The sequence below is a fragment of the Theobroma cacao genome, chromosome 8 (assembly GCF_000208745.1).
Source record: "Theobroma cacao cultivar B97-61/B2 chromosome 8, Criollo_cocoa_genome_V2, whole genome shotgun sequence".
Classification (NCBI taxonomy): Eukaryota; Viridiplantae; Streptophyta; class Magnoliopsida; order Malvales; family Malvaceae; genus Theobroma; species Theobroma cacao.
Window position 1 is genome coordinate 3,429,012 of NC_030857.1, and position 26,609 is coordinate 3,455,620.

At 36.5% G+C, this 26,609-nt stretch overlaps 4 protein-coding genes across 11 annotated transcripts in view; 3 read left to right on the forward strand and 1 right to left on the reverse strand.

Annotated features, from left to right (window-relative positions):
• LOC18591822 (BEACH domain-containing protein B) overlaps positions 1-12,534 on the forward strand; it is a 27,237-nt gene extending 14,703 nt beyond the window's left edge. Inside the window, exons 23-41 of the mRNA XM_007018191.2 lie at positions 434-695; positions 850-1,041; positions 1,137-1,355; positions 1,470-1,646; positions 2,372-2,487; positions 3,528-3,992; positions 4,143-4,356; positions 4,956-5,177; positions 5,341-5,814; positions 5,914-6,234; positions 6,415-6,867; positions 6,976-7,022; positions 7,127-7,220; positions 7,856-8,062; positions 9,319-9,444; positions 9,546-9,917; positions 10,032-10,263; positions 10,818-11,584; positions 12,060-12,534. Of these exons, the coding sequence (XP_007018253.2) occupies positions 434-695; positions 850-1,041; positions 1,137-1,355; positions 1,470-1,646; positions 2,372-2,487; positions 3,528-3,992; positions 4,143-4,356; positions 4,956-5,177; positions 5,341-5,814; positions 5,914-6,234; positions 6,415-6,867; positions 6,976-7,022; positions 7,127-7,220; positions 7,856-8,062; positions 9,319-9,444; positions 9,546-9,917; positions 10,032-10,263; positions 10,818-11,518 (4,894 nt within the window). The 3' untranslated portion in view covers positions 11,519-11,584; positions 12,060-12,534. The remainder of the gene's footprint in view (positions 1-433; positions 696-849; positions 1,042-1,136; positions 1,356-1,469; positions 1,647-2,371; positions 2,488-3,527; positions 3,993-4,142; positions 4,357-4,955; positions 5,178-5,340; positions 5,815-5,913; positions 6,235-6,414; positions 6,868-6,975; positions 7,023-7,126; positions 7,221-7,855; positions 8,063-9,318; positions 9,445-9,545; positions 9,918-10,031; positions 10,264-10,817; positions 11,585-12,059) is intronic.
• On the reverse strand, positions 12,108-14,348 carry LOC18591824 (UDP-glycosyltransferase 91C1). The gene has a single exon (XM_007018196.2). The coding sequence runs from the start codon at positions 14,029-14,031 to the stop codon at positions 12,631-12,633; it is 1,401 nt and encodes a 466-aa protein (XP_007018258.2). The 5' UTR covers positions 14,032-14,348; the 3' UTR covers positions 12,108-12,630.
• LOC18591825 (GATA transcription factor 25) lies at positions 14,656-19,405 on the forward strand. Its single transcript, XM_007018197.2, has 7 exons — positions 14,656-15,221; positions 15,470-15,553; positions 15,634-15,767; positions 17,376-17,483; positions 17,713-17,818; positions 18,936-18,995; positions 19,092-19,405. Exons 1-7 carry the CDS (start codon positions 14,922-14,924, stop codon positions 19,197-19,199), a joined length of 900 nt encoding a protein of 299 aa, XP_007018259.2. The 5' UTR covers positions 14,656-14,921; the 3' UTR covers positions 19,200-19,405.
• Positions 21,006-25,817, forward strand: LOC18591826 (GATA transcription factor 24). Of its 8 annotated transcripts, XM_018125699.1 has the most exons (12): positions 21,007-21,118; positions 21,289-21,691; positions 22,500-22,586; positions 22,671-22,804; positions 23,339-23,449; positions 23,539-23,653; positions 23,806-23,844; positions 23,916-23,975; positions 24,076-24,141; positions 24,224-24,295; positions 24,874-24,954; positions 25,270-25,817. In XM_018125699.1, exons 2-12 carry the CDS (start codon positions 21,407-21,409, stop codon positions 25,333-25,335), a joined length of 1,116 nt encoding a protein of 371 aa, XP_017981188.1. In that variant the 5' UTR covers positions 21,007-21,118; positions 21,289-21,406; the 3' UTR covers positions 25,336-25,817. The 8 variants fall into 8 exon arrangements, 5 of the variants coding, with proteins under 5 accessions (XP_017981188.1, XP_017981187.1, XP_017981189.1 ...); XR_001929043.1 differs by having other exon boundaries at positions 21,006-21,691; positions 24,738-24,954; XR_001929044.1 differs by having other exon boundaries at positions 21,006-21,691; positions 24,233-24,295; positions 24,738-24,954.

Sequence of the window (26,609 nt, forward strand, 5' to 3'; positions counted from 1 at the left end):
AAATATTGCCATTGAATCCTTGGAAATAATCTTTGTCAAGAGACCATACTATTTTTCTCAAGCATCTGTGGACCGTTTTCCTCTTAATTTTGATTTTAAAACTGCATCTTTTTTTGTTCTTTTTTCTTTTTATTTTGCCACTGTGGTCTGACACAATATTGTCAACTAGAATTTTGTTAGAAAATTTTTTTAACCATTTTTTATTATTCCAAGTGTTGATTTAGAATAATATGCAGTTGCAGAAAATGTTCAAGTTTCTGAACCAAGTGCAAGCTTAAGTATTTTTTGCTTCAGTAGTTAGCTTATAGTTTTTTTATAAATTAATGCATTTAACTTCCTGTGAATGACTTTAATTACTTTGATTGGAATCTGCAAAAGTGATCTATTTAAGAGAGAAAGTTGTAATAGTCATCCTTCAATTTATTTTGTGTAGGGAATATGAGCCCATCAGATTGCTTGGCTTACAGTTTCTAGGAAGACTTTTGGTTGGTTTGCCATCAGAGAAAAAGGGGCCAAGATTTTTCAATCTTGCTGTTGGAAGATCAAAATCTCTTTCAGAAAACAGCAAGAAAATCAGCTCAAGGATGCAACCACTCTTCTCAGCTATATCTGACAGGTTGTTTAAATTTCCGCAGACGGATAATTTGTGCGCCACCTTGTTTGATGTTCTTCTAGGTGGTGCTAGCCCCAGACAGGTGATCAACCAAATCATGGATTGTTTTTGCTCATTTTTCTGTTAGTTTAGTATGTTTTAGCTGTTGTTTCTGTTACTCTTTTGATTGCCTGTGGTAGTGGTAATTCTCTGATATTTTTCCACCTGTATTGTTTCTTGAAAATGTTTGTTTACAGGTGTTACAGAAAAACAGCCTGGTTGACAAGCAGAGGGGCAGAGGAAATAATTCTCACTTTTTCCTTCCTCAGATCTTGGTTCTGATTTTCAGATTCCTATCTAGCTGCAAAGATGCATCTGCAAGAATGAAAATAATTAGTGATCTACTTCACCTTCTTGATTCAAATCCTCTGAATATAGAAGCTTTAATGGTACTGCATTCAGTTAATTATTGATATCATATTTATGCTGTGTATGCTTTTAAAAATGCTATCCAATTATCTAATTATTCAAAATTTTCAATTAGGAATATGGTTGGAATGCTTGGTTAACAGCTTCTGTGAAACTTGATGTGGTAAAAGACTATAGGCCTGATTCAAGATATCAAGGTGACTATGAAACAAATGAGCAAAATCTTGTGAGGAGGGTTTTTTGTATTGTTCTCTGTCACTATATACAATTTATAAAAGGTGGCTGGCAACAGTTAGAGGAGACAGTGAATTTTCTACTTCTGCAGTGTGGGCAAGTATGTCAAATTCCTTACCATGTTGCAAAAGTATCTATATATTTTAATTTGAGTTCTTTATGATGTTTTTTAGCCCATTAATGGATAATTACTTTAATTTCTTTTTCTTGATAGGGTGGCATATCATGTCAATACCTGCTTTGTGACATATATGACAACTTAATTCAAAGGCTGGTAGATTTATCTGCCGAGGAGAATATTTTTAGTTCACAGCCTTGTCGGGACAATACATTATACTTTCTGCGACTGGTTGATGAGATGCTTGTCTCTGAATTTGGCAACAAACTTCCGGTACCAACTTACTTGAGAATCTGACTGGATTATGTTTATTCTTGGTTTATCTGCAATTCTGTTATGGAAAAGTTTTTCATTGTATATTTCACTGCCTCAAAATCCCTAACATCCCCACCTTAAAGATGTGGAGGAAGAATATGTTAGGCTACGGCAAAGAGAAGGCACAGGTGGTTCTAAAGCTTTGTCATTAGATTCTCGCTATACATGTTTTGAAAGAACAAGTCAAATTCACTTGATTATCTTGCTCTTATTCTCTAGGCAATACTTCCAATTATAGGATAATCAAGAATGAATATGAGATAATGAAAAGGTCTCGTTTATCTCTTGCAATATCATGCAAGTACATTGTTATTTATGTTTCTGCTCTCATTGAACTTATAAAAATCACATGCCAATCAGAGGATTTGAAGTTTTTAGGCTGTTCCTGTGAACCTGAAGTAGTGGGTCTAGTTGGCAAAAACTAATTGAGAAAGTACATCTTTCATTCAGATTTGTTATTTGTTGGTTTTAGTAAAAATTGCAATAAGTTCTTTCATAAATTGATTGAACATGTATTTATTAGCATGTTTGAAATTTGTGCATTCAAATATTTGGAAATTTAGGAATACTTATAATAAAAAAAAACACTTTAGAATATACAAGTATGTTTTATGATTTGGCTTGTCGTTTTCTACTTATGTAGTTTTCTAGCCCCACTTAAGAATGATGTTAAATTCATGCAGTTTCCAGCAAATAGCTCCGAGTCGACTCTGTATTCTTTAGAGGTAGAAAGCCAGAAAGATTATACCACTGTGTTGCATGAGGTCTTGCAAGGAGAATTTGATGACAAAGTATCTGGGTACTATCTCTAAAACTGATATGTTCCTTATTATCTGTTTGTGGCTTAGTTGAGATGAATTTATGTGGGTTATTAAGATTTAATGATTTCTTCCATCTATGGTCAAATACTAAATCTATTTGTGCGGTCACTACATAGCGATTTGCTTTTATATTTGTATGTCATTGGCTGGTTTTTCATCTTTTAACTTATCATTTAAGCCGCTAAATCACTAGAAAAGTTAGAGATAATTGGCTATTCTACCCTTTTTTATTCTTTTCCCTTCTCTTCTTTTCATATATTCTCCTCGGAATGGGTTTTTTTTTTTCTTTTTATTTTCCTTCTCCTGCCAAAAGCAAGTAAAAGTAGATACTAGTTAGCAATCCGGCTCTTGTCTAGCTTTTGTGGTTCAGGGTGATAAACCTTTTCCATATTAATAAAAAAGTAGACATGAGTATCAATTTTCTGGTGATAAAGTTTACCTGCGTTTTCTGCACAATGATGTTATATGTGATCATTGCAACAGTATATATAAGCTTTTCACCATCACAAAACCTTTCACATTTTGCACCCTTACTCTAATCATCAAATTTACCTTTGCTATAGAATTTTCAATCCAGAGGAGTATCAATTGATATGATTAGGAGAATTAGAAGCAAGTGTTGGCTTTTATTCAATTTCAAGCAAGTATAGAATTCTCTTGTGATGATGTAGGGTGCCATCGGTTGGCATTCTGTTCTTTTGTGCAAATGGTATCTACAATATCTTTAAACAGAATTAGAAATATCAAGTTGGACCGAATTTCATAAAGTTGAATATTCATATTTAAGTGCAAAGTTTCATGACTTCATATGTACTCATTTCGGAAAATTAGTTGCTGCTAACCATTGATGTTGCACCATCAAAAATGGTGTTTTTATCATTGCACTATCATTTTTACTGTGAGCCTCATAATTGAATACAACATCATGTGGACATCTATGAAGACAGTGTTCTGCCACCATATAAGATGTCCAGTAGATAGAAACTTCATCTTTCTGTTTGATTCTTTTCTTTCTCAGAAATCCAAGGGCTTCCAGGCAGCCAATATCAAGTGAAGATGGCATAACTGATGATAAGTGGTGGAATTTATTTGACAATTTATGGATTGTTATTAGTGAGATGAATGGAAAGGGTCCAAGCAAGATGATGCCTAGAATTTCAGCTTCTGTTGGGCCTTCTTTTGGCCAAAGAGCACGTGGCTTGGTAGAATCTCTTAACATTCCTGCTGCAGAAATGGCTGCCGTTGTTGTATCTGGAGGCATTGGCAATGCATTGAGTGGAAAACCAAACAAAAATGTAGATAAAGCCATGGCTTTAAGGGGGGAAAGGTGCCCAAGAATTGTATTTCGACTTTTAATCCTATACCTCTGCAGATCTTCCCTTGAAAGAGCGTCGCGCTGTGTCCAACAATTCATCTCACTTTTGCCTTCCCTTTTGGCCACTGATGATGAGCAAAGCAAGAATAGACTGCAGCTTTTCATCTGGTATTATTTCTTTATCCAATGCCCAAGCTTCCAGATTTTGTGTGACATGTAATTAGTTATCCTGAGTTCTAATGGAGGATATTAATTAATAATTTTCATTGCCTTATACTAGTTCCATGAAGATTGACAATGAAATAACATGGTGATCAGGTCTTTGCTTGCTGTAAGATCCCAGTATGGAATGTTAGATGATGGTGCTCGTTTTCATGTAATAGCACACGTGATTTGCGAAACTGTAAATTCTGGAAAGTCAATGCTTGCTACTAGCATGGTTGGTAGGGATGACTCATTTGATTCAAGCAGCCACTTGAAAGAAACAGGCTCCATTCACAATCTAATTCAGAAGGATCAAGTGCTTTCTGCGGTATGTTCTGAACTTCAAATTCAGCATCTTTTGCCATTATCAACTTTTGTTGTTTTGCTGTTTTAATCAAATGAAACTTTCTTCCTATATTTATTTTCTCTACTTATATTTCAATGTTGGGCAGTCTCCTTGAGTTAGGAAGTTCCATGGATGTTTTGCTATATTCCAAGAGTGAGACCTGTTATTTTTGTTTTCCAATTTTGTGTTGTTTATATAGACTTTGCACGGCAACCATGGTTCCAAGTGATATTCTGATTTTTCAATTAGTATGATAGTCTATTAAGTCTCTCTTCGATGGAAGAAAGAAAATGAGATGATGTTTGTTGCTCTAATGTTTCTTTTTGTGAACTTTTTGGTTTTCTGACTTGAGAAAATTTCTTTCGAGATATCTCCAAGGCTGAACATGAAGTTTGAAGATATCATATGTGCATTTCATGTTTTATTAATGCTGTTATTGCCTAAAGGCAAGCAATATAATACTAACACTGAATGTTTTGGCATGTTTTATGAGATTTGTGTTAACTGACTTGACATACTCTTTTGTGCTCCTCTTCTCTTCCAAGTTAGGCACCATTCAATTCTGTAGTTTCTTGTTTCAGGTTTCTGATGAGTCTAAGTATGTAAAGATGTTAAAATCCGACCGTAGCAGACAGTTGCAGGAGCTTCATGCTAAGATGGATGAAAATTCCTCTTTAGAAATTAATAACCAGAAGGCATTTGAAGATGAGATACAAAGTAGCTTACACACTATTCTTGCTTCAGATGAGAGCAGAAGGGCCGCATTCCTGCTTGCCCATGAGGAGGAGCAGCAAATTGTTGCTGTATGTTAAAATTTCTTCTATTGTGGAACATGTTCTTTCTTTTGGTTGTTCTTAGCTTCTTTAATAGCTCACTTTCTTTGTTTCTGACCTCATTCTTCCATTATTTAAATAATGCTGAATCTTGTGCTCATATATATGTAAATAATACATTTTGCTTTGACAGGAAAAATGGATGCACATGTTTCGTACTTTGATCGATGAAAGGGGTCCATGGTCTGCTAATCCATTTCCGAATGGTGCTGTGACACATTGGAAACTTGACAAGACAGAAGATACATGGCGGCGTAGACCAAAATTAAGACGGAATTATCATTTTGATGAAAAGCTGTGTCATCCTCCTTCCACTTCCTCTGGAAATGAGGCTACACTTCCCAATAATGAGAGCAAATCTAGTTTTGTGGGGCACATTCCTGAGCAAATGAAGCAGTTTCTGCTCAAAGGTGTACGCAGGATAACAGACGAGGGGAGCTCAGAACCTGGTGAGAGTGGTGCTGAACCAAGTGGGCTGGTGGTTATCCCTGAGGATTCTTCAGATGGTCAAAGCTTGGAAGTAGTTAAAAGCAGCAATGATCAGATCAACATTGTACAAGACAGAAAGGAGTTATGTTCACCTTCTCCAGAAACGGAAACTAGTGAGGTACGTCTCATCTGTGGGATTAAGAACAGTCAAACTATGTTTCTTCTCATTGAAACATCTGGAGTTACTTCATTGTTAATTTGAGGTTTGATATTGCAGGTTCTTATGTCACTTCCATGTGTGCTTGTGACACCAAAAAGAAAATTGGCAGGTCAATTGGCAGTTATGAAAGATGTCTTGCATTTCTTTGGTGAATTTTTGGTTGAAGGTACTGTAGGGTCTTCAGTTTTCAAGAACTTAAATGCATCAAGCCAGTCTGAGTCAGCACAGGCTGATCAAAAGCCGAAGTCTTTTAAGTGGGCCATTCATCTTGATATAAATTCTGAGAAAGGGACTTCTCCTGAAAATATAGAGGCAGAAATTTTGCATAAAAAACAATTCAAAAATGTTAAGCGCCATCGGAGATGGAATATTAGCAAGGTAGGGAACCATCAGTTTTTTTATTTGAGCTGTATTGCTTATATCTCTTACACCAATCTGCTTTCTTCTTGTTTATTTTTGTTAGCAAGGTAGGGAACCATCAGTTTTTTTATTTGAGCTGTATTGCTTATATCTCTTACACCAATCTGCTTTCTTCTTGTTTATTTTTGCTGGCCATAGATTAAAGCTGTCCACTGGACTCGGTATTTGCTTAGATACACTGCAGTTGAGATTTTCTTCGGTGATTCAGTTGCTCCCATATTTATGAATTTTGCATCACAGAAGGATGCAAAGGAGATTGGAACCCTGATAGTTTCTACCAGAAATGAGCTGTTGTTTCCAAGAGGAAGTAGTAGGGACAAGAGTGGCACTATTTCATTTGTTGATAGACGTGTCGCACTGGAAATGGCAGAAACTGCTAGGGAGAGCTGGAGGAGAAGGGATATAACAAACTTTGAGTATCTGATGATTCTCAACACACTTGCAGGAAGATCTTATAATGATTTGACTCAGTATCCTGTCTTTCCTTGGATTTTGGCTGATTACTCATCGGAGGTTCTTGATTTTAACAAGTCATCAACTTTTCGGGATCTCTCCAAGCCTGTAGGAGCACTGGACTCGAAACGGTTTGAGGTCAGTTTATTTGTCTTTGTTTAATGAATTGCATACTTAATGCTGATTCCTCTACATCATCTTTTTCTTTTCTTTCCAAATATCTCAATATTATGCCTCATAATTCAGGTGTTTGAAGACAGGTATCGTAACTTTTGTGATCCCGATATACCCAGGTAATCTTCAATCCTAGTTTTAGGACATTTAGGGGTTCTGTTCTATAGAGTTTGCTTTAGTTAATTGTCTAATGGTGCCGCTGTGCTCCTACTTCCTATTGCAGTTTCTACTATGGGTCTCATTACTCAAGCATGGGGATTGTGCTATATTACCTCCTTCGATTAGAACCTTTCACGTCTCTTCACCGTAATTTACAGGTACCTTTTTCATGGCATCATGAATTTAGGTATCATATGATGCGTGGAATTTAAATGCTATCCACCTTGTCTGATAATGATATATGATATATGTGGTGATCTGACTGTTTTTTTGGTGCAATGAAGTTCAGCTGATAACCTGCTAATACAGTTTTTAAAGCACGAATTTTGGTGTGATCTTTGCAAAATGCGATTTTTTGAACTGGTACCAAGTAGCAAAAATATACTTTTATTTACTCTTCTATATGGAGGAAAGTTAAATACATCTGAAATTATCATTACTTGAAAAGTTTCCATTGCAGGTGAAACTTCATAATCTTGGGTTTTGCAAGAAATTCTATATGGTTATTGTTTTTATTGATAAATGTTATGAGTAGCATTTAGTTTTTCAAGGGCATGATGAATACTGGAGTTTTGTGTGAACTAGAGCTATTTATGAATTCTTTTATGAATGATTCTTTCAACAAAAGACAAAGGATTTAAAAATCACTGCAGTAGTCATACAAAGTCTGATAATTGTGTCTGGTCATAGGTATGAATGCATTAAATGTGGATGCAATCTAGACTTGAATTATATTCCTTTTTCATTCAATATTTTAGTCTAGAAGCTCCACTAAGGTGCCATTTTTCATCAGGGTGGTAAATTTGATCATGCGGATCGTCTTTTTCAAAGCATTGAAGGCACATATCGGAATTGCCTTTCTAATACAAGCGATGTGAAGGAGTTGATCCCTGAGTTTTATTACATGCCTGAGTTTCTTATAAATTCAAACTCTTATCATCTAGGGGTGAAGCAAGATGGTGAACCCATAAGTGATGTTTCTCTCCCTCCCTGGGCTAAGGTATGTGAATTCCCCCCAAGAATGTCGTGTTTCAGACATTATCTGGGGACAATTTGATTTCTCAATAGGTTGTTTCTGCTTCAAGAATGTTTTGGAGTTTATGGTTGTCCTCATATAGTGTGTATGATGATGGGAACCTCCTTAAGAAGCTACTGGATCAATCTGAGAAATTTCTGGTAGTCAGAAAGATAATTTATTAGTTTAAGAGGAATAAATATGATTTTTCTCTCCCTAGCAGTTTCTGTGGTTTAATATATTTCACATGCTTGTTTGTATAATAGTTTTTATCCTATCAAATTTGTTACACCCTCCATTCAAATCTGATTCTAACTGTGTAGATACATAATTTGTATTGTTCATACGGGGTCTGGTACGAGAAATTAAGGAAAAGTAACATTTATCAAGGTTCTAATGCAATTCTAGAAACTCAGTAATGAAGTGTGTTTCTATTTTTTGAGGGTCAAATAAAGGTATGGATGAGATGGTATATTTGATTTACTATTGTTGAAACCGCCCTCTCCTTCCAAAAAAAAAAAAGATATATGAGATTACATATTAGGTACAATGTCACTGAATTGTGTTTGTGGTATTATACTTTTGCAAGAGTGAAAGCAGCAGGTAAGTGTATATACAGCACAAGCATCTCTTTTTCCCATTTGATGCTAACAATTTATTTTATTATTTTTCTAGATATTGTAATGGAGATGTGTAGCCTAACAATGACTATGAGTAACATGGGATAGTGGTGAAATCGTCAGATGAGAGGTGTTTTACAAAGACTAACAAAGATGCAGCTCATTTACTAACTGGACAGATAAAGATTGTTGGAAAATGAAGGGGAAAAAAAAGGCTTGTATTGTTTTAGATAGAATAGTGCAGAAGCAAATGAATGAAAATCCTTGGGGAAGATAGAATTTTTTTGGACTGCAACATAGTTTATAGTTTATTCTGTGACCCTACAGGGTTGAATGTCTATCACAACATGGTGTGCCAAAGAAGGGAAGGATTTTGGTGCAAAAAATATGCCTTATGTTATCCCAGTTCCATGAGGGGTAAACTTTCTAGGAGTTAAGCTCCTTAATCTGGATGGGACTTTGTGTGAACAAGACTTGCACTTTTAAGACTTCTTTCTTATCCACTTTTCCCCTTGAGTCCTTGACTTGCTAGCTAAAGTACCCTTGTCAATTTTAGTTGATATTGTATTTTACTTAAACATTTAGTTTAACCCTAAATAACACTTGTTTTTTTTTTTGTAGGGTTCACCTGAATTGTTCATAAGTAAAAACAGAGAGGCCCTTGAAAGTGAGTATGTTAGCTCAAATCTGCATCACTGGATTGATTTGGTATTTGGTTACAAGCAGCGTGGGAAACCAGCAGTGGAGGTATTCTCTGGAAAGAACATCTTTCTACAACCAAATCTTGATTTTCTTTTTTATTTGTTTTTCCTTCAAACTGATCTCAGTTAAAATAAACTCGGTTGCAGGCTGCAAATATCTTCTATTATTTAACTTATGAAGGTGCTGTTGATCTGGACACTATGGATGATGAGCTGCAGAGATCTGCAATTGAAGATCAAATTGCAAATTTTGGCCAGACGCCAATCCAGATTTTCCGAAAAAGACACCCAAGAAGAGGGCCTCCAATCCCAATTGCTCATCCATTGTATTTTGCACCCGCTTCTATTAATTTGACATCTGTTGTTTCTTGTATGAGCTATCCCCCATCAGCTGTGTTGTATGTTGGATTACTGGACTTGAACATTGTCATCGTGAACCAGGGGCTTACTTTGTCTGTTAAGATGTGGTTAACAACCCAACTCCAATCTGGTGGAAATTTCACCTTTTCAGGTTCTCAGGTTAGTTCTTAATCATATTATTATTAGTTTTATAACTTAAATCACTAGGATGTAAATTACCTTTTTATGCTTCTTAGATGTAATTTTTTTAAGCTAGTTTAGAAAACTTTGCAGGATCCTTTCTTTGGAGTTGGTTCTGATATTCTTTCCCCTCGAAAAATTGGGAGTCCTCTGGCAGAAAGTGTTGAACTTGGAGCACAATGCTTTGCGACAATGCAAACACCATCTGAGAACTTTTTAATCTCATGTGGCAATTGGGAAAACAGCTTCCAAGTCATTTCTTTGAGTGATGGAAGAATGGTGCAGAGCATTCGGCAGCACAAAGATGTTGTCAGCTGTGTTGCAGGTATTTTTCTTTTAAAGGAATGCTGTAAATCTGCTGAAAAAGGAAATATGAAGCTGGATTTTATTTTGTTCAAAGCTCAGCTGGTATTCCTTTAGTCATTTCAGACCTTTTTCAAATCTTTTACTAGTGAACTCTTTAAAGTTCACCATGTTGCATTTGTGGAATTATCTGTTGTGTGAATAATTTATGTAAAGTTCTTTGAAATTATGATCTCAAGTTCCTAATGGTTTTTGTCATCTGCTTGAAGTTAGCATTTCTTTTCTCGCTGTCGATGTTTCTTCGTAGTAGTGGGTCACAATAGCAATATTGAGATATGAATAAATTCAAGTAGTGATAGGTAAGATGGTGCTGTTGTTCAAAGCTTCAGATCGTATTGATAAATAGAAGGAACGAAAGTGAAATATCCATGCAAATAAATTGTGAATTGCATCATTATGTTTGAGTCTAGATGAGGACGATCTGCATCTGCTAAATGTTATGTTATGAATTATCGGTTTGTGTAAGTGCTTCTTGGAGTGTTTGTTGTCTCATTGATGATTGATAACCTACTGCAGTTACAGCTGATGGAAGCATTCTTGCTACTGGAAGTTACGACACTACGGTCATGGTGTGGGAAGTTCTTCGCGTCAGAGTCCCTGAAAAGAGAGTTCGAAACTTGCAGACAGAAGTTCCCCGTAAAGACTGTATCATTGCTGAAACTCCCTTTCATATTCTGTGTGGTCATGATGATATAATTACATGCTTGTATGTTAGTGTGGAGCTTGACGTAGTTATTAGTGGGTCAAAAGATGGAACTTGTGTTTTCCATACCTTGCGAGATGGAAGATATGTAAGATCTTTACAACATCCATCCGGCAGCGCATTGTCAAAACTTGTTGCTTCTCGGCATGGATTGATTGTACTTTATGCTGATGGTGATCTCAGTTTACACCTCTATTCTATTAATGGAAAACATCTTGCCTCTTCCGAATCCAATGGGCGCCTTAACTGTGTTGAACTCAGTGGGTGTGGTGAGTTTTTGGTTTGTGCTGGTGATCAAGGACAGATTGTTGTTCGCTCTATGAACACACTTGAGGTTGTGAAAAGATATAATGGAGTAGGGAAGATAATAACATCCCTAACTGTGACTCCAGAAGAATGCTTCTTGGCCGGAACAAAAGATGGAAGTCTTCTCGTGTATTCTATAGAAAATCCTCAACTAGGCAAAGCTAGCCTTCCCCGGAATCCTAAAACCAAAGTGACTATAACTGGTTAAGCTATGATTCAGGATGGTAATGACCGTTTTGGACAACAAGCGCCTGATTGGTGACACTGATCTCAGGTATGCTGCTCACTAATATTTACTTTTAGCCATATCATTCTGCATATGTTCATTATAATGTAATGTTAATTCAGTGCAGAGCTTTCATTCTTTAGAAGGGTAATTAACTACATGCATGTAGTGAAGGTCATTCCCAGCATATAAGATCAAAGCTGCTTAATGTGGTTGCTGTGGCCTGTGTTGGTCTTGTAATGCTTGCCTCCACATTCTAGAGCTGTACGAAAGTTGTCTGTTGGTTTTTTATTTTTTTTGGCCTATATGATTAGATATTGGTTTAACTCCTAAATGTTTTACAGAATAAATATTTTAAATTTGCATATACCACCATATTGTTGGAAAGCGTACCTGATAGTAATCTATGTTCATATTATTACTGTATCATTATATGCATTCAAGATATGGCAGAAACAAATTCAAGTGATCATTACTGTATTCCATTCTCATCTTTTTTTCGTTTGTTTTCCTTTTTGTACAGAATGCGAATGAAAACTATAGTCATTCCTCCATTTGGCCTAAAGTGATATTGGAGCCATATTTCATCTATATGTTTAGCCCATGAAGATGAAGCATGCATGCTATTGAATCTTTCAACATCATCTGAGCATTGTATCCAACATAAATGATTCAGACCCTTCTGTAACATTATGGGATGGGCAGATCTTTCAGAATGCTGTTGAAGATGAGATGCTTCTTTTTAGCTATTCAATTTTCTTTTAGTTCATAACAAGGAGGTGAGACAGAAATCTGGATATTAACATATATATGTACAATAATCTCTTTCTAGGTTAGGTTAGGTTTCCATTCTTTTTGTATTACCAATAGCAGCATCTCAGACGGCTCATAGTTTTGTTTTTCAAAATAGCAAAATGTCAAGTCTTAACCATACATTGTACAGATGGGCTACCATGCCTGATTCTATAGTGAATGGAAATTATTATTCTTTCCAAGCATCATCCTTGGTCAGTAAAGATTAATAATTACTTGGTACAATACCGTACATTCTTGTAATTTCTTTATGATTTTATTCATAAAAGCCTTGAACCTCCTCACTTCCTGTTCTCCTCTAGTTGACGAACAAATTTATCGACGTAACCGTCGTTCCTGCCCTTGTCACCAAAGTAACTCTTTATTGCTTGTACTGTTTCTCTCAACGACTGGCCCGATTCCTCCACCACCGCCAACCTCACTGACTCCGCCACCTCATCACTTGTAAACGATCCATCTATCTCATTCCTTGGTATCTCTACGCCGACTTTTCTTTCGTGCAATAGCCTGGCATTTAGCCCTTGGTCATTCAACACCGGAAACATGATCAAAACCCGTCCCAACCCTAGTGCCTCTATAACCGAGTTCCAACCACAGTGAGTTAAGAATCCCCCGATGGACTCGTGACTCAGTATCTTCACTTGTGGAACCCACCCCAAGTGAACAAACCCGCGTCCCTTGACTCGCTCCTCAAGTCCATCTGGTAACATGTCCAACTCTGACTGAGATGACCCGGGCGACTTCTTTAACACCCAAAAGAAAGGTAAGCCTGACTTCTCCAACCCCATCGCCAAATCACTGAGTTCTTCTTTACTCAAATGAACCTCAGTCCCCAGCGCAACATATACTACTGAGTTTACTCTCTGTTTATCCAACCATTCTTTAACAACAACCCATTTTTCATCTTTCTGAATCTCATCTTCTTCCAGTATTGGCGGCAAAAAACCAACCGGTGTTACCGGTTTTTCAAAAAGCTGACGTAAAAGATTGAACCAGTCCGGTTCAAACTCATCAGAACTTCTGATAACAACAACATCACTCTCTTGAATCGTAACACCGAACCGGACCGTGTCAGGTGGTCCAAATGTATCCTCATCCGTTCTCTCGACGTATTTGGTAATTTCATGCAAACGGTAAGCCAGGTTGGATTCAAAAGGGACCCACTTGGGGACTTTTGTGAAGTCGTCAGCCGTTGATCTTGCACCATCTCCACCGTTAATCAACGCTGAAGGTGGACCGAGGAAGGATAAACATGCAGCTGTGAAGACAGCAAAGAAGGCGCGTGAGACACCTAGCTGCGCTGCTACTGACGGAAGCCAATGAGAAGCATAGTCATAAATGATCCAATCAGGTTTTGAGGATTCGAGGAAAGAAGTTAGAAGCGGTTGTAGCAGATCAAAGGCGTGCTTGAGTGGTTGCTGCTGGTTATGAGTAATGTCCATGGAGGATTCAGCTAGGGATGGTAAGTTGGGTACTTCAGGCAAAGGGAAGGATACGAGGGTAATTTTAGATGAGAGGTTTGATGGTATTTTGGGAAGTTTAGAGAGGTTTCTTGGGGTTGATACGAAGGAGATTCTGTGACCCCTTTGGGCTAAGAGCTTGGAAAGACGAAAGAAGGGAATGAAATGTCCCATTGCAAGCCATGGGAACATCACTATGTGCAGAACTTTGCTGTTCTCCATTGAAGACCATTACCGAAAGCTTGGCCAAGGTTTGAGCTTTGAACATCTTAACTAGCAATATATTAAAAAAGAAATAAAAACCTTGAATTTGCATCCAAAAGAAAAATTAAGTCCAGGCATAGGTGGGCTGTTCAAACATCAAAAGCTACGGAATCTTGGCATTACATATAGGGGTCTTTATGACGTTATCACAGATAATGCCATTGTAATTAGTAATAGATTAAAATGGCGGCTGCAAACTTCAACTAATAAGCTAAGATGTCAAGTTGGGGTTCGCTTCCTACTTAAATCTACTATTTTAAATTACAAGGAATAAAAAAAGACTAGTTCAAAACCAATTCTTCTTGCTATAATCACTGAGTTGTAAGGTTGATATTGACATGTCAATTTCCTTCTTGGATCTGGTCGCTTATAAGCTTACCTTGCTAGGTCAGGCCCACAACGACCTTACAAATTGCTACATTTAAAATATTGATAAAAGAAGGTTGGGCTTGGATTTTAGGAAGGACCAAGCCCATTAAAAATCCACAGAAAAAAAAAAAATCAAAGTATGGGCCTAGGCCTGAATGAGGGCAATATAATCGTAAATAAATCAATATATGGGTGTTATTTTAATCTCACCCATTCCGTCCTGTCCTGAGCTGTCCCTCACTCTCTGGCCTCTCTCTCAGAAAAAACACACTCCTCGGCTCCAACACTTTCTTTCTTTTTCTCAGGCATAGATTCCATTCCCCTTTAAAACTCTCCCCAAGACCAAAAAAACAAGAACTTTTTTTTTTGGCACTCTTTTACTTGTCATTAATTAGTTAGGTTCTGCCCTCTCACTTTCTTTATTTTGTTTCTTTTCCCCTCTGTTTCACTGTAATGCTTCAAAATCCCCAATTTACTCAATGTACGGACAGTCTCAGCCCATGAACATCCCCGCCCAGATCGTGGGCTCCGGCGCCGACGTCGATGATGACGTCTCTGCCTCCGCCTCCGCCGATAACCACCACAGCGTAAGTTACGACGCTCACCCCCTCGAAGACGGCGTCGGAGTCGAGGACGTTGCCAACGATCCCATCTACGTCTCTGCCGCCGTTGCTTCCGCCTCTGACTTGGCCGCGGTTCAGCGAGTCGATGGCGCCAGCCAACTTACCCTCTCGTTTCGCGGCCAGGTCTATGTATTCGATGCTATTACTCCTGACAAGGTATCGTCTTTTTAAAAAAAAAAAAAATTCTTCAATTAAGCCAATTAGGGTTTGTGGACATGTTTGATTTTTGAAGAACCAAAATTGATGGTTAAATTGGAGAGAGATATGACTTCGTATCCACTTATTTTAAGTTTTCAAAGCAAAATGCAACTTCAATATCATACTTTTCATCTTTCTCGTTTCTATATTTTTTCCCATTGAAATGCACATTGTAAAGATTTTCATTTTGAATCGAATTTTTGCAGTTTCACGCGGTGTTATTGCTGCTGGGTGGATGTGAACTGGCTTCAGGTCCCCATGGTGTTGAAATGTCATCTCAGAACCAGAGGGTAATTTTCTTAATTTGTTGAATCGAGAGATTAAATTGGGTTTTTTTGTTTTTAGTTTATCTTCTTTTTTATCTGTCTAGGGTGTTTTGGACTTTCCAAGTCGATCTAATCAACCGCACAGGGCAGCATCTTTAGATAGGTTCCGTCAGAAGAGAAAAGAGCGGTGCTTTGATAAGAAAGTCAGATATAGTGTTCGCCAAGAAGTTGCTCTTAGGTGTGTATTTTCCTTCCTCGAAATGCAGTTAGTTTAGCTAGCTGCACTTGCTAAAATAACTAGAACAGTTGCTTTTATTGTTTTTGCAATTTGATGCTAACAACTTAGGTTGGAAACTAGTAGTAGTATAGTAACAATGGGCTTCAGTGGTTTGAGGAATTATTGAGCATTAGGATTTTGAGGAGGGTGTGGTTTAAAACTATGAGGGATATGTTGGCTCTACCAAATGGCCAAAGTGAATGATTTTTATCATAACATTTTGTAGTTATGCAAGCTATGTTGTTATTTTTCATATGCTAGTAGTGCACAGATCCTTGTATTTTAATCATTTTCTTTAGTTGCTTTTTTTAATTTATTGTTACTGCATACATCGTTAGCATTAGATTAGTTCACTGTTTTTCTGCATGCTATGTTAATCAACAATGCAAGGATCTTTATAAAGAGTGACACAACACATTCAGTGTTGGGAGACGATAAAAATAAATTATCATCAAATTTTTAAGGGTGATAAATAATCATCGTGTCATACTTGTATAGCCAGGATGGATAACCTTTATTAAGTTGTATTCACTGTTAAGGAATCTTGTTCATATGAAATATTGTATTCTACCCTAAAGTTTTTAGCAAAATTGGAGGGAGATTGTGGTAAAATAGTGCTTATAGATTTACGAATCAGGTGTTACAACGTAACAAGGAAATATACCTTAGAACATCAAACCGTCTAAGGATGTTTTTTCTCTAACTCTTTAGTATTCTTGAGTGTCATTATTAATGCATGGATGTTCTTCTTGCTTGTGACTGACCTCAGAATTGTCCATTTTGCACCTAAATTGTCAAACACAATCAACAAAATTTGATGAGCATAATATCTACAGGAAGTAGTAATCTGGTATGTCTATTCAAGTCCCTTATGTCTTAAAAACCGATTATAAGTTCATCCACTGCTTATTTAATGAGAGGAAGCCATTACGATAAAAAGAACTAGTTTGGAATTTAATGTTCAATTGGGCAATCTATATAAACTCATATTTGTAATTTCATGATCTAGAGTGAGGATGCTGTGTGATAAAGCAATTTCAATTTACTAAAAATTATTGGTGATCAGGGAAGTTTATTCTAAACTGGAAACAAAAGGTTTAAACTGTTATAGTCAAGCAAATTTAACTGACACTGTTTCTTTAAACTGTTTTCAGTTAGACATACTTCTTATGTGCAAGAAATTGATGAAGCTACAAATAAGGGTCTCACAAAAGGGAAAAGAAATTAAAGAATATAAGCAATGGATAAGATTAATATTTTCCTTGAAAGTTTAATTGTCTGGTCTCGGCGTAATAGGAGCATCACGTGGAGAAATGGGAAAGGATGCCTTTTTATCCTTTTAGGAAAGTTGACATCTCTAGCAAAGTTTAACTGATTGAGTAACTGTATAATTAAGAATATATATATATATATAATTGAGTCCATGGAAATTGAATTCGTATTTTTTATCTTAGGGTATTTAATTTAACTGAAAAGGAATCTAGAAAACTCAGAAGGCACTGTTATTGACAATTTTTTATTTGTTCTGTATTGGTAAATTCATGTTTCTGATTTCTATGAGTGCCTCAGGATGCAGCGTAATAAGGGCCAATTTACATCTTCCAAGAAGTCTGATGGAGCTTACAGCTGGGGTACTTCTCAGGATTCAGGACAGGATGATAACCTACCGGATACTTCGTGAGTTTTCTATCAGTTTCCTGAGTGTTATTCTCTGCAGTTTCTTTCCTTGAAAATCTGGCAAATGTGTTTTTTTCTTTTACCTTCACACATAGTGCACTAGATCTATCATTTCTCCCTTTTAAAGGGTATTCTATTTATTTATCTAATTTTTACAATTTTTTGGTAGAATATCAAATAAATTATATAATTGTAGTTATTATATAATGTCATTTTCACCCTTTTTCAGGTGTACACACTGTGGCATTAGCTCAAAGTCCACCCCAATGATGCGACGAGGTCCTTCTGGTCCAAGGTCTCTATGCAATGCTTGTGGACTTTTTTGGGCAAACAAGGTTGGTGCCTCTGCTTTGATTGATAGTTCACATTTCTTCTCTTGTCCATGTTTCTGATTTACAATTGAGAAAATTTGATGCCACATGATTCTGTTGGTACATTCGCCATCACTGTTCTCTTCAAACATTGGGTAGTTTTAGATGTACGAGTCACTTTTAACTACTCCTTAAAGATTTTTTTTTAATTGGGATTGATTGCAATTAATATTCCAATTAAAGGGTTTTAATGGCATCTCACTCTATAAAGTTATTGTCAAGGAATATAGGTTTAATATCCCAAATACTAAGCTCTATTCCCTGATTTCTACCTCATATAGTGTTGAACTTAAGATCCTGCATCCAGTGAGTCTTCTGCAACTTACCTTAATCGGTATACTCTTTAAGATACCTCCTGCATTTCATATTTGGTGTCTAATTTTCATATTTAGTTCATTTACTTGGGCTGTGTTTCCTAATTGATCTCAAGCCTTTGATAGGAATCAAGTGCCCCCACCCCCCCTTCCTTCTCTCTCTGTCTCTGCTATATGCACAAAAACACATTTTACACAATGATGGGGATGAGGAATGCAGTTCAATCCTTGACTGGGTAGCACATGATGGGGATGGGGAATGTGGTTCCTGTCTCTGCCCTGCGCATTATGCAATAATATAATAGATAATATAATCTCTTGTGTACGTACAGGATTGCACTAGGTTTTTACTTCTTCTAGACTTCTCTGCCTTCTCCTATTGCTGACACCGTTCTCTCTCTCAGCGACACACGCACACAGAAATTTCTCTATCAAGAAAGTATTTTGCTCTCATCGATTATTGGGGGATTGGGCAGGGATAAGAACTTTTGTCACTGTCTAAGGTGGGGGTGACAGTTTCTCTGATTCAGGGATGGAGGTTGGGAAGGTCTGCCAATGTGGTGGGGACAGGGAATGCATTTTGCTCCCACTAAACCCATTGTTTACCTCTCCAGTATTGATTCTTGCTTTTAAGCTTTATCCACTGTTTCTTTATGCACATTTACTTATAAATTTGCTTTGAGTTTTTGATGTTATCATTTCTTTCTCCTCTGCTGAGCATTCAGTGTGCTACTTCTTTTGAGTTTTTATGATTGAACTTCATGTAGGGTACTTTGAGGGATATTCCGAAGAAAACGCAGGATCATTCCCAGACTCCAGTTGAGCAGGTATAACTTGTTACTGGGCTTCTTGACCTCTGTTCTAATTTATCCCCTTATACTCCTGCAATATAAATGTGGGTTTGCATATTTTTTCTGATATAGGGTGAAAGTGAAGCAAATGACTCAGATTGTGGAAATGCTATCCCCACGCAAAGCAATGTAGTTTCTTTCTCAAATGGTGATGCCTCAGCTTTAATTGCCGAGCACTAAAACGTCTGTGCCAATATGGCCAATTGAGTCAGCTAGGTCTTTATTAGTAATTTCTTTTAAACTTGTCTTATATGTACAGATAATATAGTTGCTTTATCAATATACGAGGTTATATCTCCTCCTATTCCTTCAGTTAGTGGCTTTGCATGTGACTTATCTCTTTAAGACAAACTTACTTCGGATGTATCACATGAAGCTTCAAGCTCTCAGCTATCTACCTTGGGTAATTTTCATTGGCCATATGCTCTAATATATTATCCCCTCCCAAGAACTGTTGCTCTGGATGGACTATCTAAATCTCTTTTATATTTCAATCAAATGCCTATTAGTTAATGTAAAGGATGGATAATCAATTTATAAGATCAATTGGAGTTTATATTTTGTGCCTTGTTCTGTTCTATATCATTTTCCTGAAGGTGAACCTGGCAAGATTACCTTACGAGACTAAAGGGATAAAGGGGTGGATCACTGTTGGTTATTTTTATGATACTACATTTAGTTATCCACTTGAAGGCAACAAGGCCGACCGTCTGCCACGGCCAGCCAACCAGACAATCAACTATGGAATGTCTTGATGTGAAGACGTAGTAGTAGTTCTGCTGGTTTTATTCTGTCGTTTGATGTGATTATTCGTTGACCTCCAGCAGTGTATTGTCCTTGTCTTGACCTCCTTACTTGTTGCTTCTCCCATAGTTGACCTCTTGAGGTTTGGAAGTGCTGTCAGTTTGATTCGCAGTGTCTCCGGTACACGAGATTTCCTCATCCACTGTCACCCCCAAAAAAGGCGAACAAATTCCTTATCTAAAGCAGCAGATGCATTGGGTTTGGTAGGATGTCGAGATCTATACTGCCCAAAAGCTGGAAAGCTTTTTTACCAATTTAGAAACTAGACGTATCTTCTCAAATGAGGTCAAAACTAATCTGGCCAAATGGAGCTTACCAATAGTCTTTTTGTTTTTTTTGAAAGGCAAGCTTACAAATAGTGTTAACTCACTGTTTTTATTACGAACTTAATTTCCATAGGTGTCAGTTCACAACGCTAACGAATAAATGATGCCTTCACTTTTCATCCATTTACTTTTATCAAATTTCTGAATTTAAATATTTTTTTCTTTACTGTAAGATGTTAGAACATCTCATTTAACCATGTCATGTTTCCATAAGAAGAAAATAGTATCTCATCAGATTTGTCACGCATTGACTTATCGTAACTATTCTACTTATGGGTAATAAAAGTCACCGTTACCAAAACAGTAAAAAGAGTTGCTTGTGTAAACATTACACTTCAACTCGTGTTTCATGATATGACTATTAGAAGCAATAAAACTGCTTCTTATTTTGTAAGAGAAAAACGAATTAAAATAAAATAAAACCTTTTTTTATATAAAAGTTAGGCCAACGATATTATTATTATCGATGTCCAAGTTGGTACGTCATCACATTATCGAAATAGTACCAAATTGAGTCCCCTCATTGCAAATAATCATGATACTTACTCACTGACTCTTACTTTTCCAAAAAAAAAAAAATCATAATTATATTCCCATTGGATTTTTTTATTCGTATTCCCAAATTGCCACCATCATTGGGGCCCACCTTCACAAAGTTTTTCCATCATTCATCACCACAAACCCATGTGATCCATCAACTCCGCTGGACCCCACTTTATCCCTACATATCCTAGCACCGGTACTCCCGCGTAACACCCAATCTCAATAGCCTTTTTCTTTTTTCTTTTATATATGGAAAATGGAAACAGTAGTTCCCGACGAGACGGTACATTCTGTTTCTATAAAAAATAAAAAATAAAAAGGATTTTTTTTTGAAAAAAAGAGAGAGAGAGAGAGAAGGAATTTCCAATTTGAGTCTCTCTAAGGAAACACGGTTCACGCCCCTGCAAATCTTTAGCTATATTTAGGGTACTTTTCAACCTTTCATTTTTTTTTTTTTTAATTTTTTTCTTTCATTTTTGTTCTTCCAAATTCGATGCTTCTTCTTATTCAAGCTGAGAAAAGCTCTGTCTAGGGTTAGGGTTTAGAAAATAAACAATTTAGACAAAAAAATAATAAAAGAAAATTTGTCTAACCAGTAACCGGACGGAAGCCATGGCTCGTCAATGAAACAGGTGATAATCCCTAGCTCAGGGCTTCGATTTTCGGTGCAGTTGGTACGGTGCGGCCTTTGGTTGTTCCTTTTGTGGTTTATATATGGCGGCTGCGAATCCACAGCCCCTACAGGCCCGTCTGTTTGAAGAGCACGCCCAAGGGACGATACAGATCGAGGACGACGATGGAGAGTACGAAGATGACGCCATGGACGACGTGGAGGACGCGAATGTCAACTCCGTGAATGTGGCGGAGCATGGAATAGGAGTGGTAGGCGGCGTTAGTGGTGGCGGTGGTGGAGGCGTTGTTATGGCGTCGAGAACTAGCGAGCTTACTCTCTCTTTTGAAGGAGAAGTTTACGTATTCCCTGCTGTTACTCCTGAAAAGGTTTATATTTGCTTTCAAACATAATGTCTCTTTATTATTACTTACATATTTGTTTGATTTTGGCAATAATATAAATGTATATATTTGCTATTCTATTTGTTTTGCAAAGTAAGTTCGAATTTCGGATTTACACCCCTCCCCCCCCCAACCTCTCCTTTTTTATTCTCATTTAAAGTAATTTTTTGACGTGAGAATGTTAGCTGGAGAAGCAATAAAGTGGCCCTTTTCCCCCTAAAAATGCTTGAATATGAAGTTTATTATGCGGACTGCAGAGGCTTAATTCATTTCTTAGGATCTGTTTGACGGATTTAATTAATGTATATTTTAGCAGTTAGTTAAAGTAACTTTATTGAACAGTTATAGACTGCGTTATGGAAACCAAAAAACTGTCTTTGCTGATCATCACTTATGATACTTTTGATTTTCAATCCAATTCCATGCCTTGCTGTCCTGCTCTAGGTAAGAGTTGTCTTTTGATATTTAGTTGGAAAGTGGGACTTCAATTAAATTCTCCACATCTGATTCGGTAATTATGTTTTTTCTTGTTTAATCTGTATTTTCATCTGTGAAGTTACTGATCTTTTACTATTTTACTATAGTTAGCCTTTAATGGATTTTGTGCATCAGAGTTTTAGCCACCTTTTTTCTTTTCGAGGAATTGTTTGTTTTTGCTGTCTACGTGCTTCTTTTCACTGTTCAAGCAATAAGTAATTTATTTTACTATAGTATTCTTTAAATGGATTTACTGGTTTAGAGTTTCTTCCATTTTTTTCTAAAGTACATGTGCTTGTTGGATTGCATGCTACAGGTGCAAGCTGTGCTGTTACTCCTTGGGGGTCGTGATATCCCCACTGGTGTTCCAACAATTGAAGTACCTTTTGATCAAAATAACAGGGTATTGCTGATGTTAAAATAATTATGAGTAATTATATTCAATTACTGTATTTTGTGTTTTTGTTTCATATATGATATTGGGCAGGGTGTAGGTGATCTTCCAAAGCGCTCAAATCTTTCAAGACGAATCGCATCCTTGGTTAGGTTCCGTGAGAAGAGGAAAGAGAGATGTTTTGACAAGAAAATTAGGTATACCGTACGGAAAGAGGTTGCACAGAGGTATGAATTTTTCGCACTTATTTTGTTTATATCTACCAGCATCATCTTGAAATTTAACATTTTTAACTTATGAAACTGGCAGGATTGAGGTTGTCCTTTGATATGGAAGTTAAAAATGGAAATGAGAGAAGAGCTATCAATTATTCAAAAATTTTGGGAGCAGTGTAAAGGCTATGGGAATTTACTATAGGTTGCCATTTGTGGGAAGTGTGATTAATAGAGGGAACAGTTGGTCTTGTTTTAGTTTTAATGTAAAAAGCTTCCATGTATTCATGGTTCTCTCTCGTGAAAGAGGCAGGCATAAAGTAGGGCTGGGACTTTGATGTGCCTTGTTTAGGTGTTTATTTCAATTTTACAATTTAATGTACTGATTATTTTTTTATTAGAATAATAGAATAGTGAGTTGAAATGAGTCATTGAGAGGAGCCATATATATTAGTATTAAATGTATTACTACTCTTTTAACATATATTCCAGTGGTAGCAGTGCAGCTGATAATGGTGTTGTAATCTTCTTCTCTGTTTATCCTGGCAGGATGCATCGTAAAAATGGACAGTTTGCGTCTTTAAAGGAAAGTACTAGTACTTCAAGCTGGGATTCTTCACAAACTGGCGTTCAAGATGGTACACCTCATCCAGAAACTGTGTGAGTTCCAAGCTTGCACACTATTAAGTTATTTGGCAATGTTTATCATGAAGAACCTTTTAATGAATACTATCTTAAATGTGTTTTAGTGTCCGGAGATGTCAACATTGTGGTGTTAGTGAAAATAATACTCCAGCAATGCGTCGAGGTCCAGCTGGTCCGAGGACTTTATGTAACGCTTGTGGGCTTATGTGGGCAAATAAGGTTTGTTTAATTTAGTTTTGAATGATGCTTTCCTTAAGGATGTTTGATTCTAAGCATGATTTTGTTAGTTTTGTGGCCTATTATTTGTATTTGATAGTTGAAACAGCATGCTTTTCCCCATAGTTTTCTTGATTAAGCATCATCTTGTGTAGGTATGCCTCAGAATAGTCTTTGGAATGTTGCTAATGTTGGTAATAATTTTCAACTATCCTTTTGTTGTAGTGATTTATCATTTCCCATAACTGTTTTGTTGACTATACAGGGGACACTGAGAGATCTCAGTAAAGGAGGGAGGAATATTTCCATGGACCAAACTGAACCTGTAAGTGTCACAGGAGTATTTTCAACTTTACAAATATTTATTTTTATTACCTGCTACTTTGGTCAAGATTGGTTGAATGTATTATATAAATGGTATCCAGGAAACACCAATTGATGTCAAGCCTTCAATTATGGAAGGGGACTTCCCTGGTAACCAGGATGAACATGTACATAAAACTCTTCTCTATGTATTATGATCAAGCCTTTTGAGGTTGTCACTTGTTTCATTCATTCTAACATGATATGAAGTTTATGCAGGGAAATCCTTCGAAGGATGTCACTGATGGATCCAATAATGCTTCTATCAACCCCGATGAAGAAGTATGTTTTTGGATCCTAACTTATCGTGAATTCACATGTTTCTATTTTGAGATGAAAAAAATTGTATCATGTACTGCACGTCATGTGGACATAAAAGGGAATTATTTGAACAAAAAGTATGCTTTAAGAGAAAAGTCACCAGATTTTTCCTAATGAATCCATAATGTAGTGCCTGGAAACTCATTCTGGATAACATGTAAATGTGATTTTGAACTATTGATGGTCTTCATTCTTCTTCATTTATTAATCTATTTATTGTGGATACTTCACCATAATTATTGACTTGAATGCCAAATTCTTATCTGCCACCCCTTTTATCTGTTGGTGTTATCTATTGGATTCCCTTTTGTATATGATTGGGCCATCCCAGCTGGGTAGGATCTTTAGGGGGCATAGGTTCTGAGAAGAGACAATGTCCTAAATCTTATATTTTGTCTTTTAGGTGGATATTTATTTACATATTGAAGCAACTGACCAAGATTCAGCAGAACAATCCTCAGAATTGAAATAAATTATTGATCCAGTCTAATAGGTAATATATTCTCTTTCTTGGTAACTTGCGTTTTCACATGGTGCAGGATTTGCATGAAAGTGCAGAAGATCTTACAAACTCCTTATCTATGGGAATTGTCCATCCCTCTGCAGATGATGATGAGCAGGTACAACATTACAAATTATTTAGAGAATACTGTAGTATTTCTGTTTGGAGAACTAGTTCTCTTGAAATTAAAAAAGTTTGTTTTTATAATTCCTAGAGCACAATGGTCTTGCTTAGACATTGTTCTGCCTTCTTATAACTCTAATCAGTAATTGAATCATTTTGTTTTCTAGTCCAACTTCAAATAAAGTTTACTATTAATTGGTACACATATGATCACATTCACATCTTTTCAAATAATTCCACAATGAGGATTTTACAAATTTGATGTTTTTCAGACTGATAGAATATCTCATAATATATTTGTAATCTGCAGGAACCTCTGGTTGAGCTTGCTAATCCTTCAGATACAGAAATCAGCATTCCTTCTAATTTTGATTAGAAGGTTTCAATGGGCTTTGCTCCAATAAATTTAAGGGGATGTGGGTATTAGACACTTTACCCAGTTGGTTTCTCTCATGTCTTTGTGCTTCGTACAGGTCGACATTTATGATGTTTATATGGAGTCCAACATAGCAGATTGTGAGTTGCCATAATTAGGAAACCGGCTTGACATTGAATCCTAAGTACAGTTATTAGCTAGTGACTGGAAAACACATGCTGCTGCTTTCAGGCTGACTTTAGATACTCTGAAGGTTCTCATTGTTGATATAAGTGCTGAAATCTGTGTACAATTTGTTAGGAAAAAATGCCAGAATACTTTTACCCCGTTTATAAATATGTGATTTATTTCTTAGGACTTTAAAAGGATTAGTTTGTGCGATGCTTAGTTTTGCTTGGCAGAGGCTTTGTACTTGGTGATATCGTGACCTTAAGTAGGGATTCGATTAAGAAATGAAAAGGGCATCCCACAATGCTGTGATATACGTTGTGCCTACTTAGGTAGTTTCAGGACAGGTGATTTTTAGTTGCTGCCCAAATGATGGGATTGGAGATAATTTTTAAACCTGTTATTATCAAGGGAAAGTGGGAAATTAGGAGTTGAAAGAAGAGGCGATCGTCTAGTGAAGAAAATGATCTTTTATCTTCCCATTAAAACCATGTACAATGATTTCTGAAAAAGATATTACGGCCTAAAAATTCCTCTAGGTATCATGAAAGATGGAAATTCGAATAGGATGTCCTTATTCTATTAATGTGAGCTACTCACTAGTCTTCACCAGCGGACGATTTTGGAAACGAGTCAAGTTACCAAATTAGTATGGTCTAGCATGTAAGAGCAAAAAAACGTACCAAGCAGGACCAAAGCCAAATTGCTTGGGTGTGCATAGCTAGTGACAATTTTGAATAATGCAACAGATTGATCACCATTACATAAAGCAAACCTGGTTAATTATTACTAGATAAATGCTTGTGTACGATTTAGAAATATACATGTGGGATGTAAGTTATAATGAGCTGTTGCCATGCAAGTAGGCCGATTGGTTGGGAATACATAAAAAGGTAAAAGTGATAATGGATATCTACGGGTATTTTATCCAATTATATAAGATTCAAATATTTTATATTTAAATTTAAAACAAATTTGAATGATAATTTTACTACTCATTTCATTTCGAGTTTGGTAAGATACCACATCACCTTATAGATACTCAAAATCTGAATTTATTTATAAATAATTATGTATAAAATATACTATATGTTTATATATATATA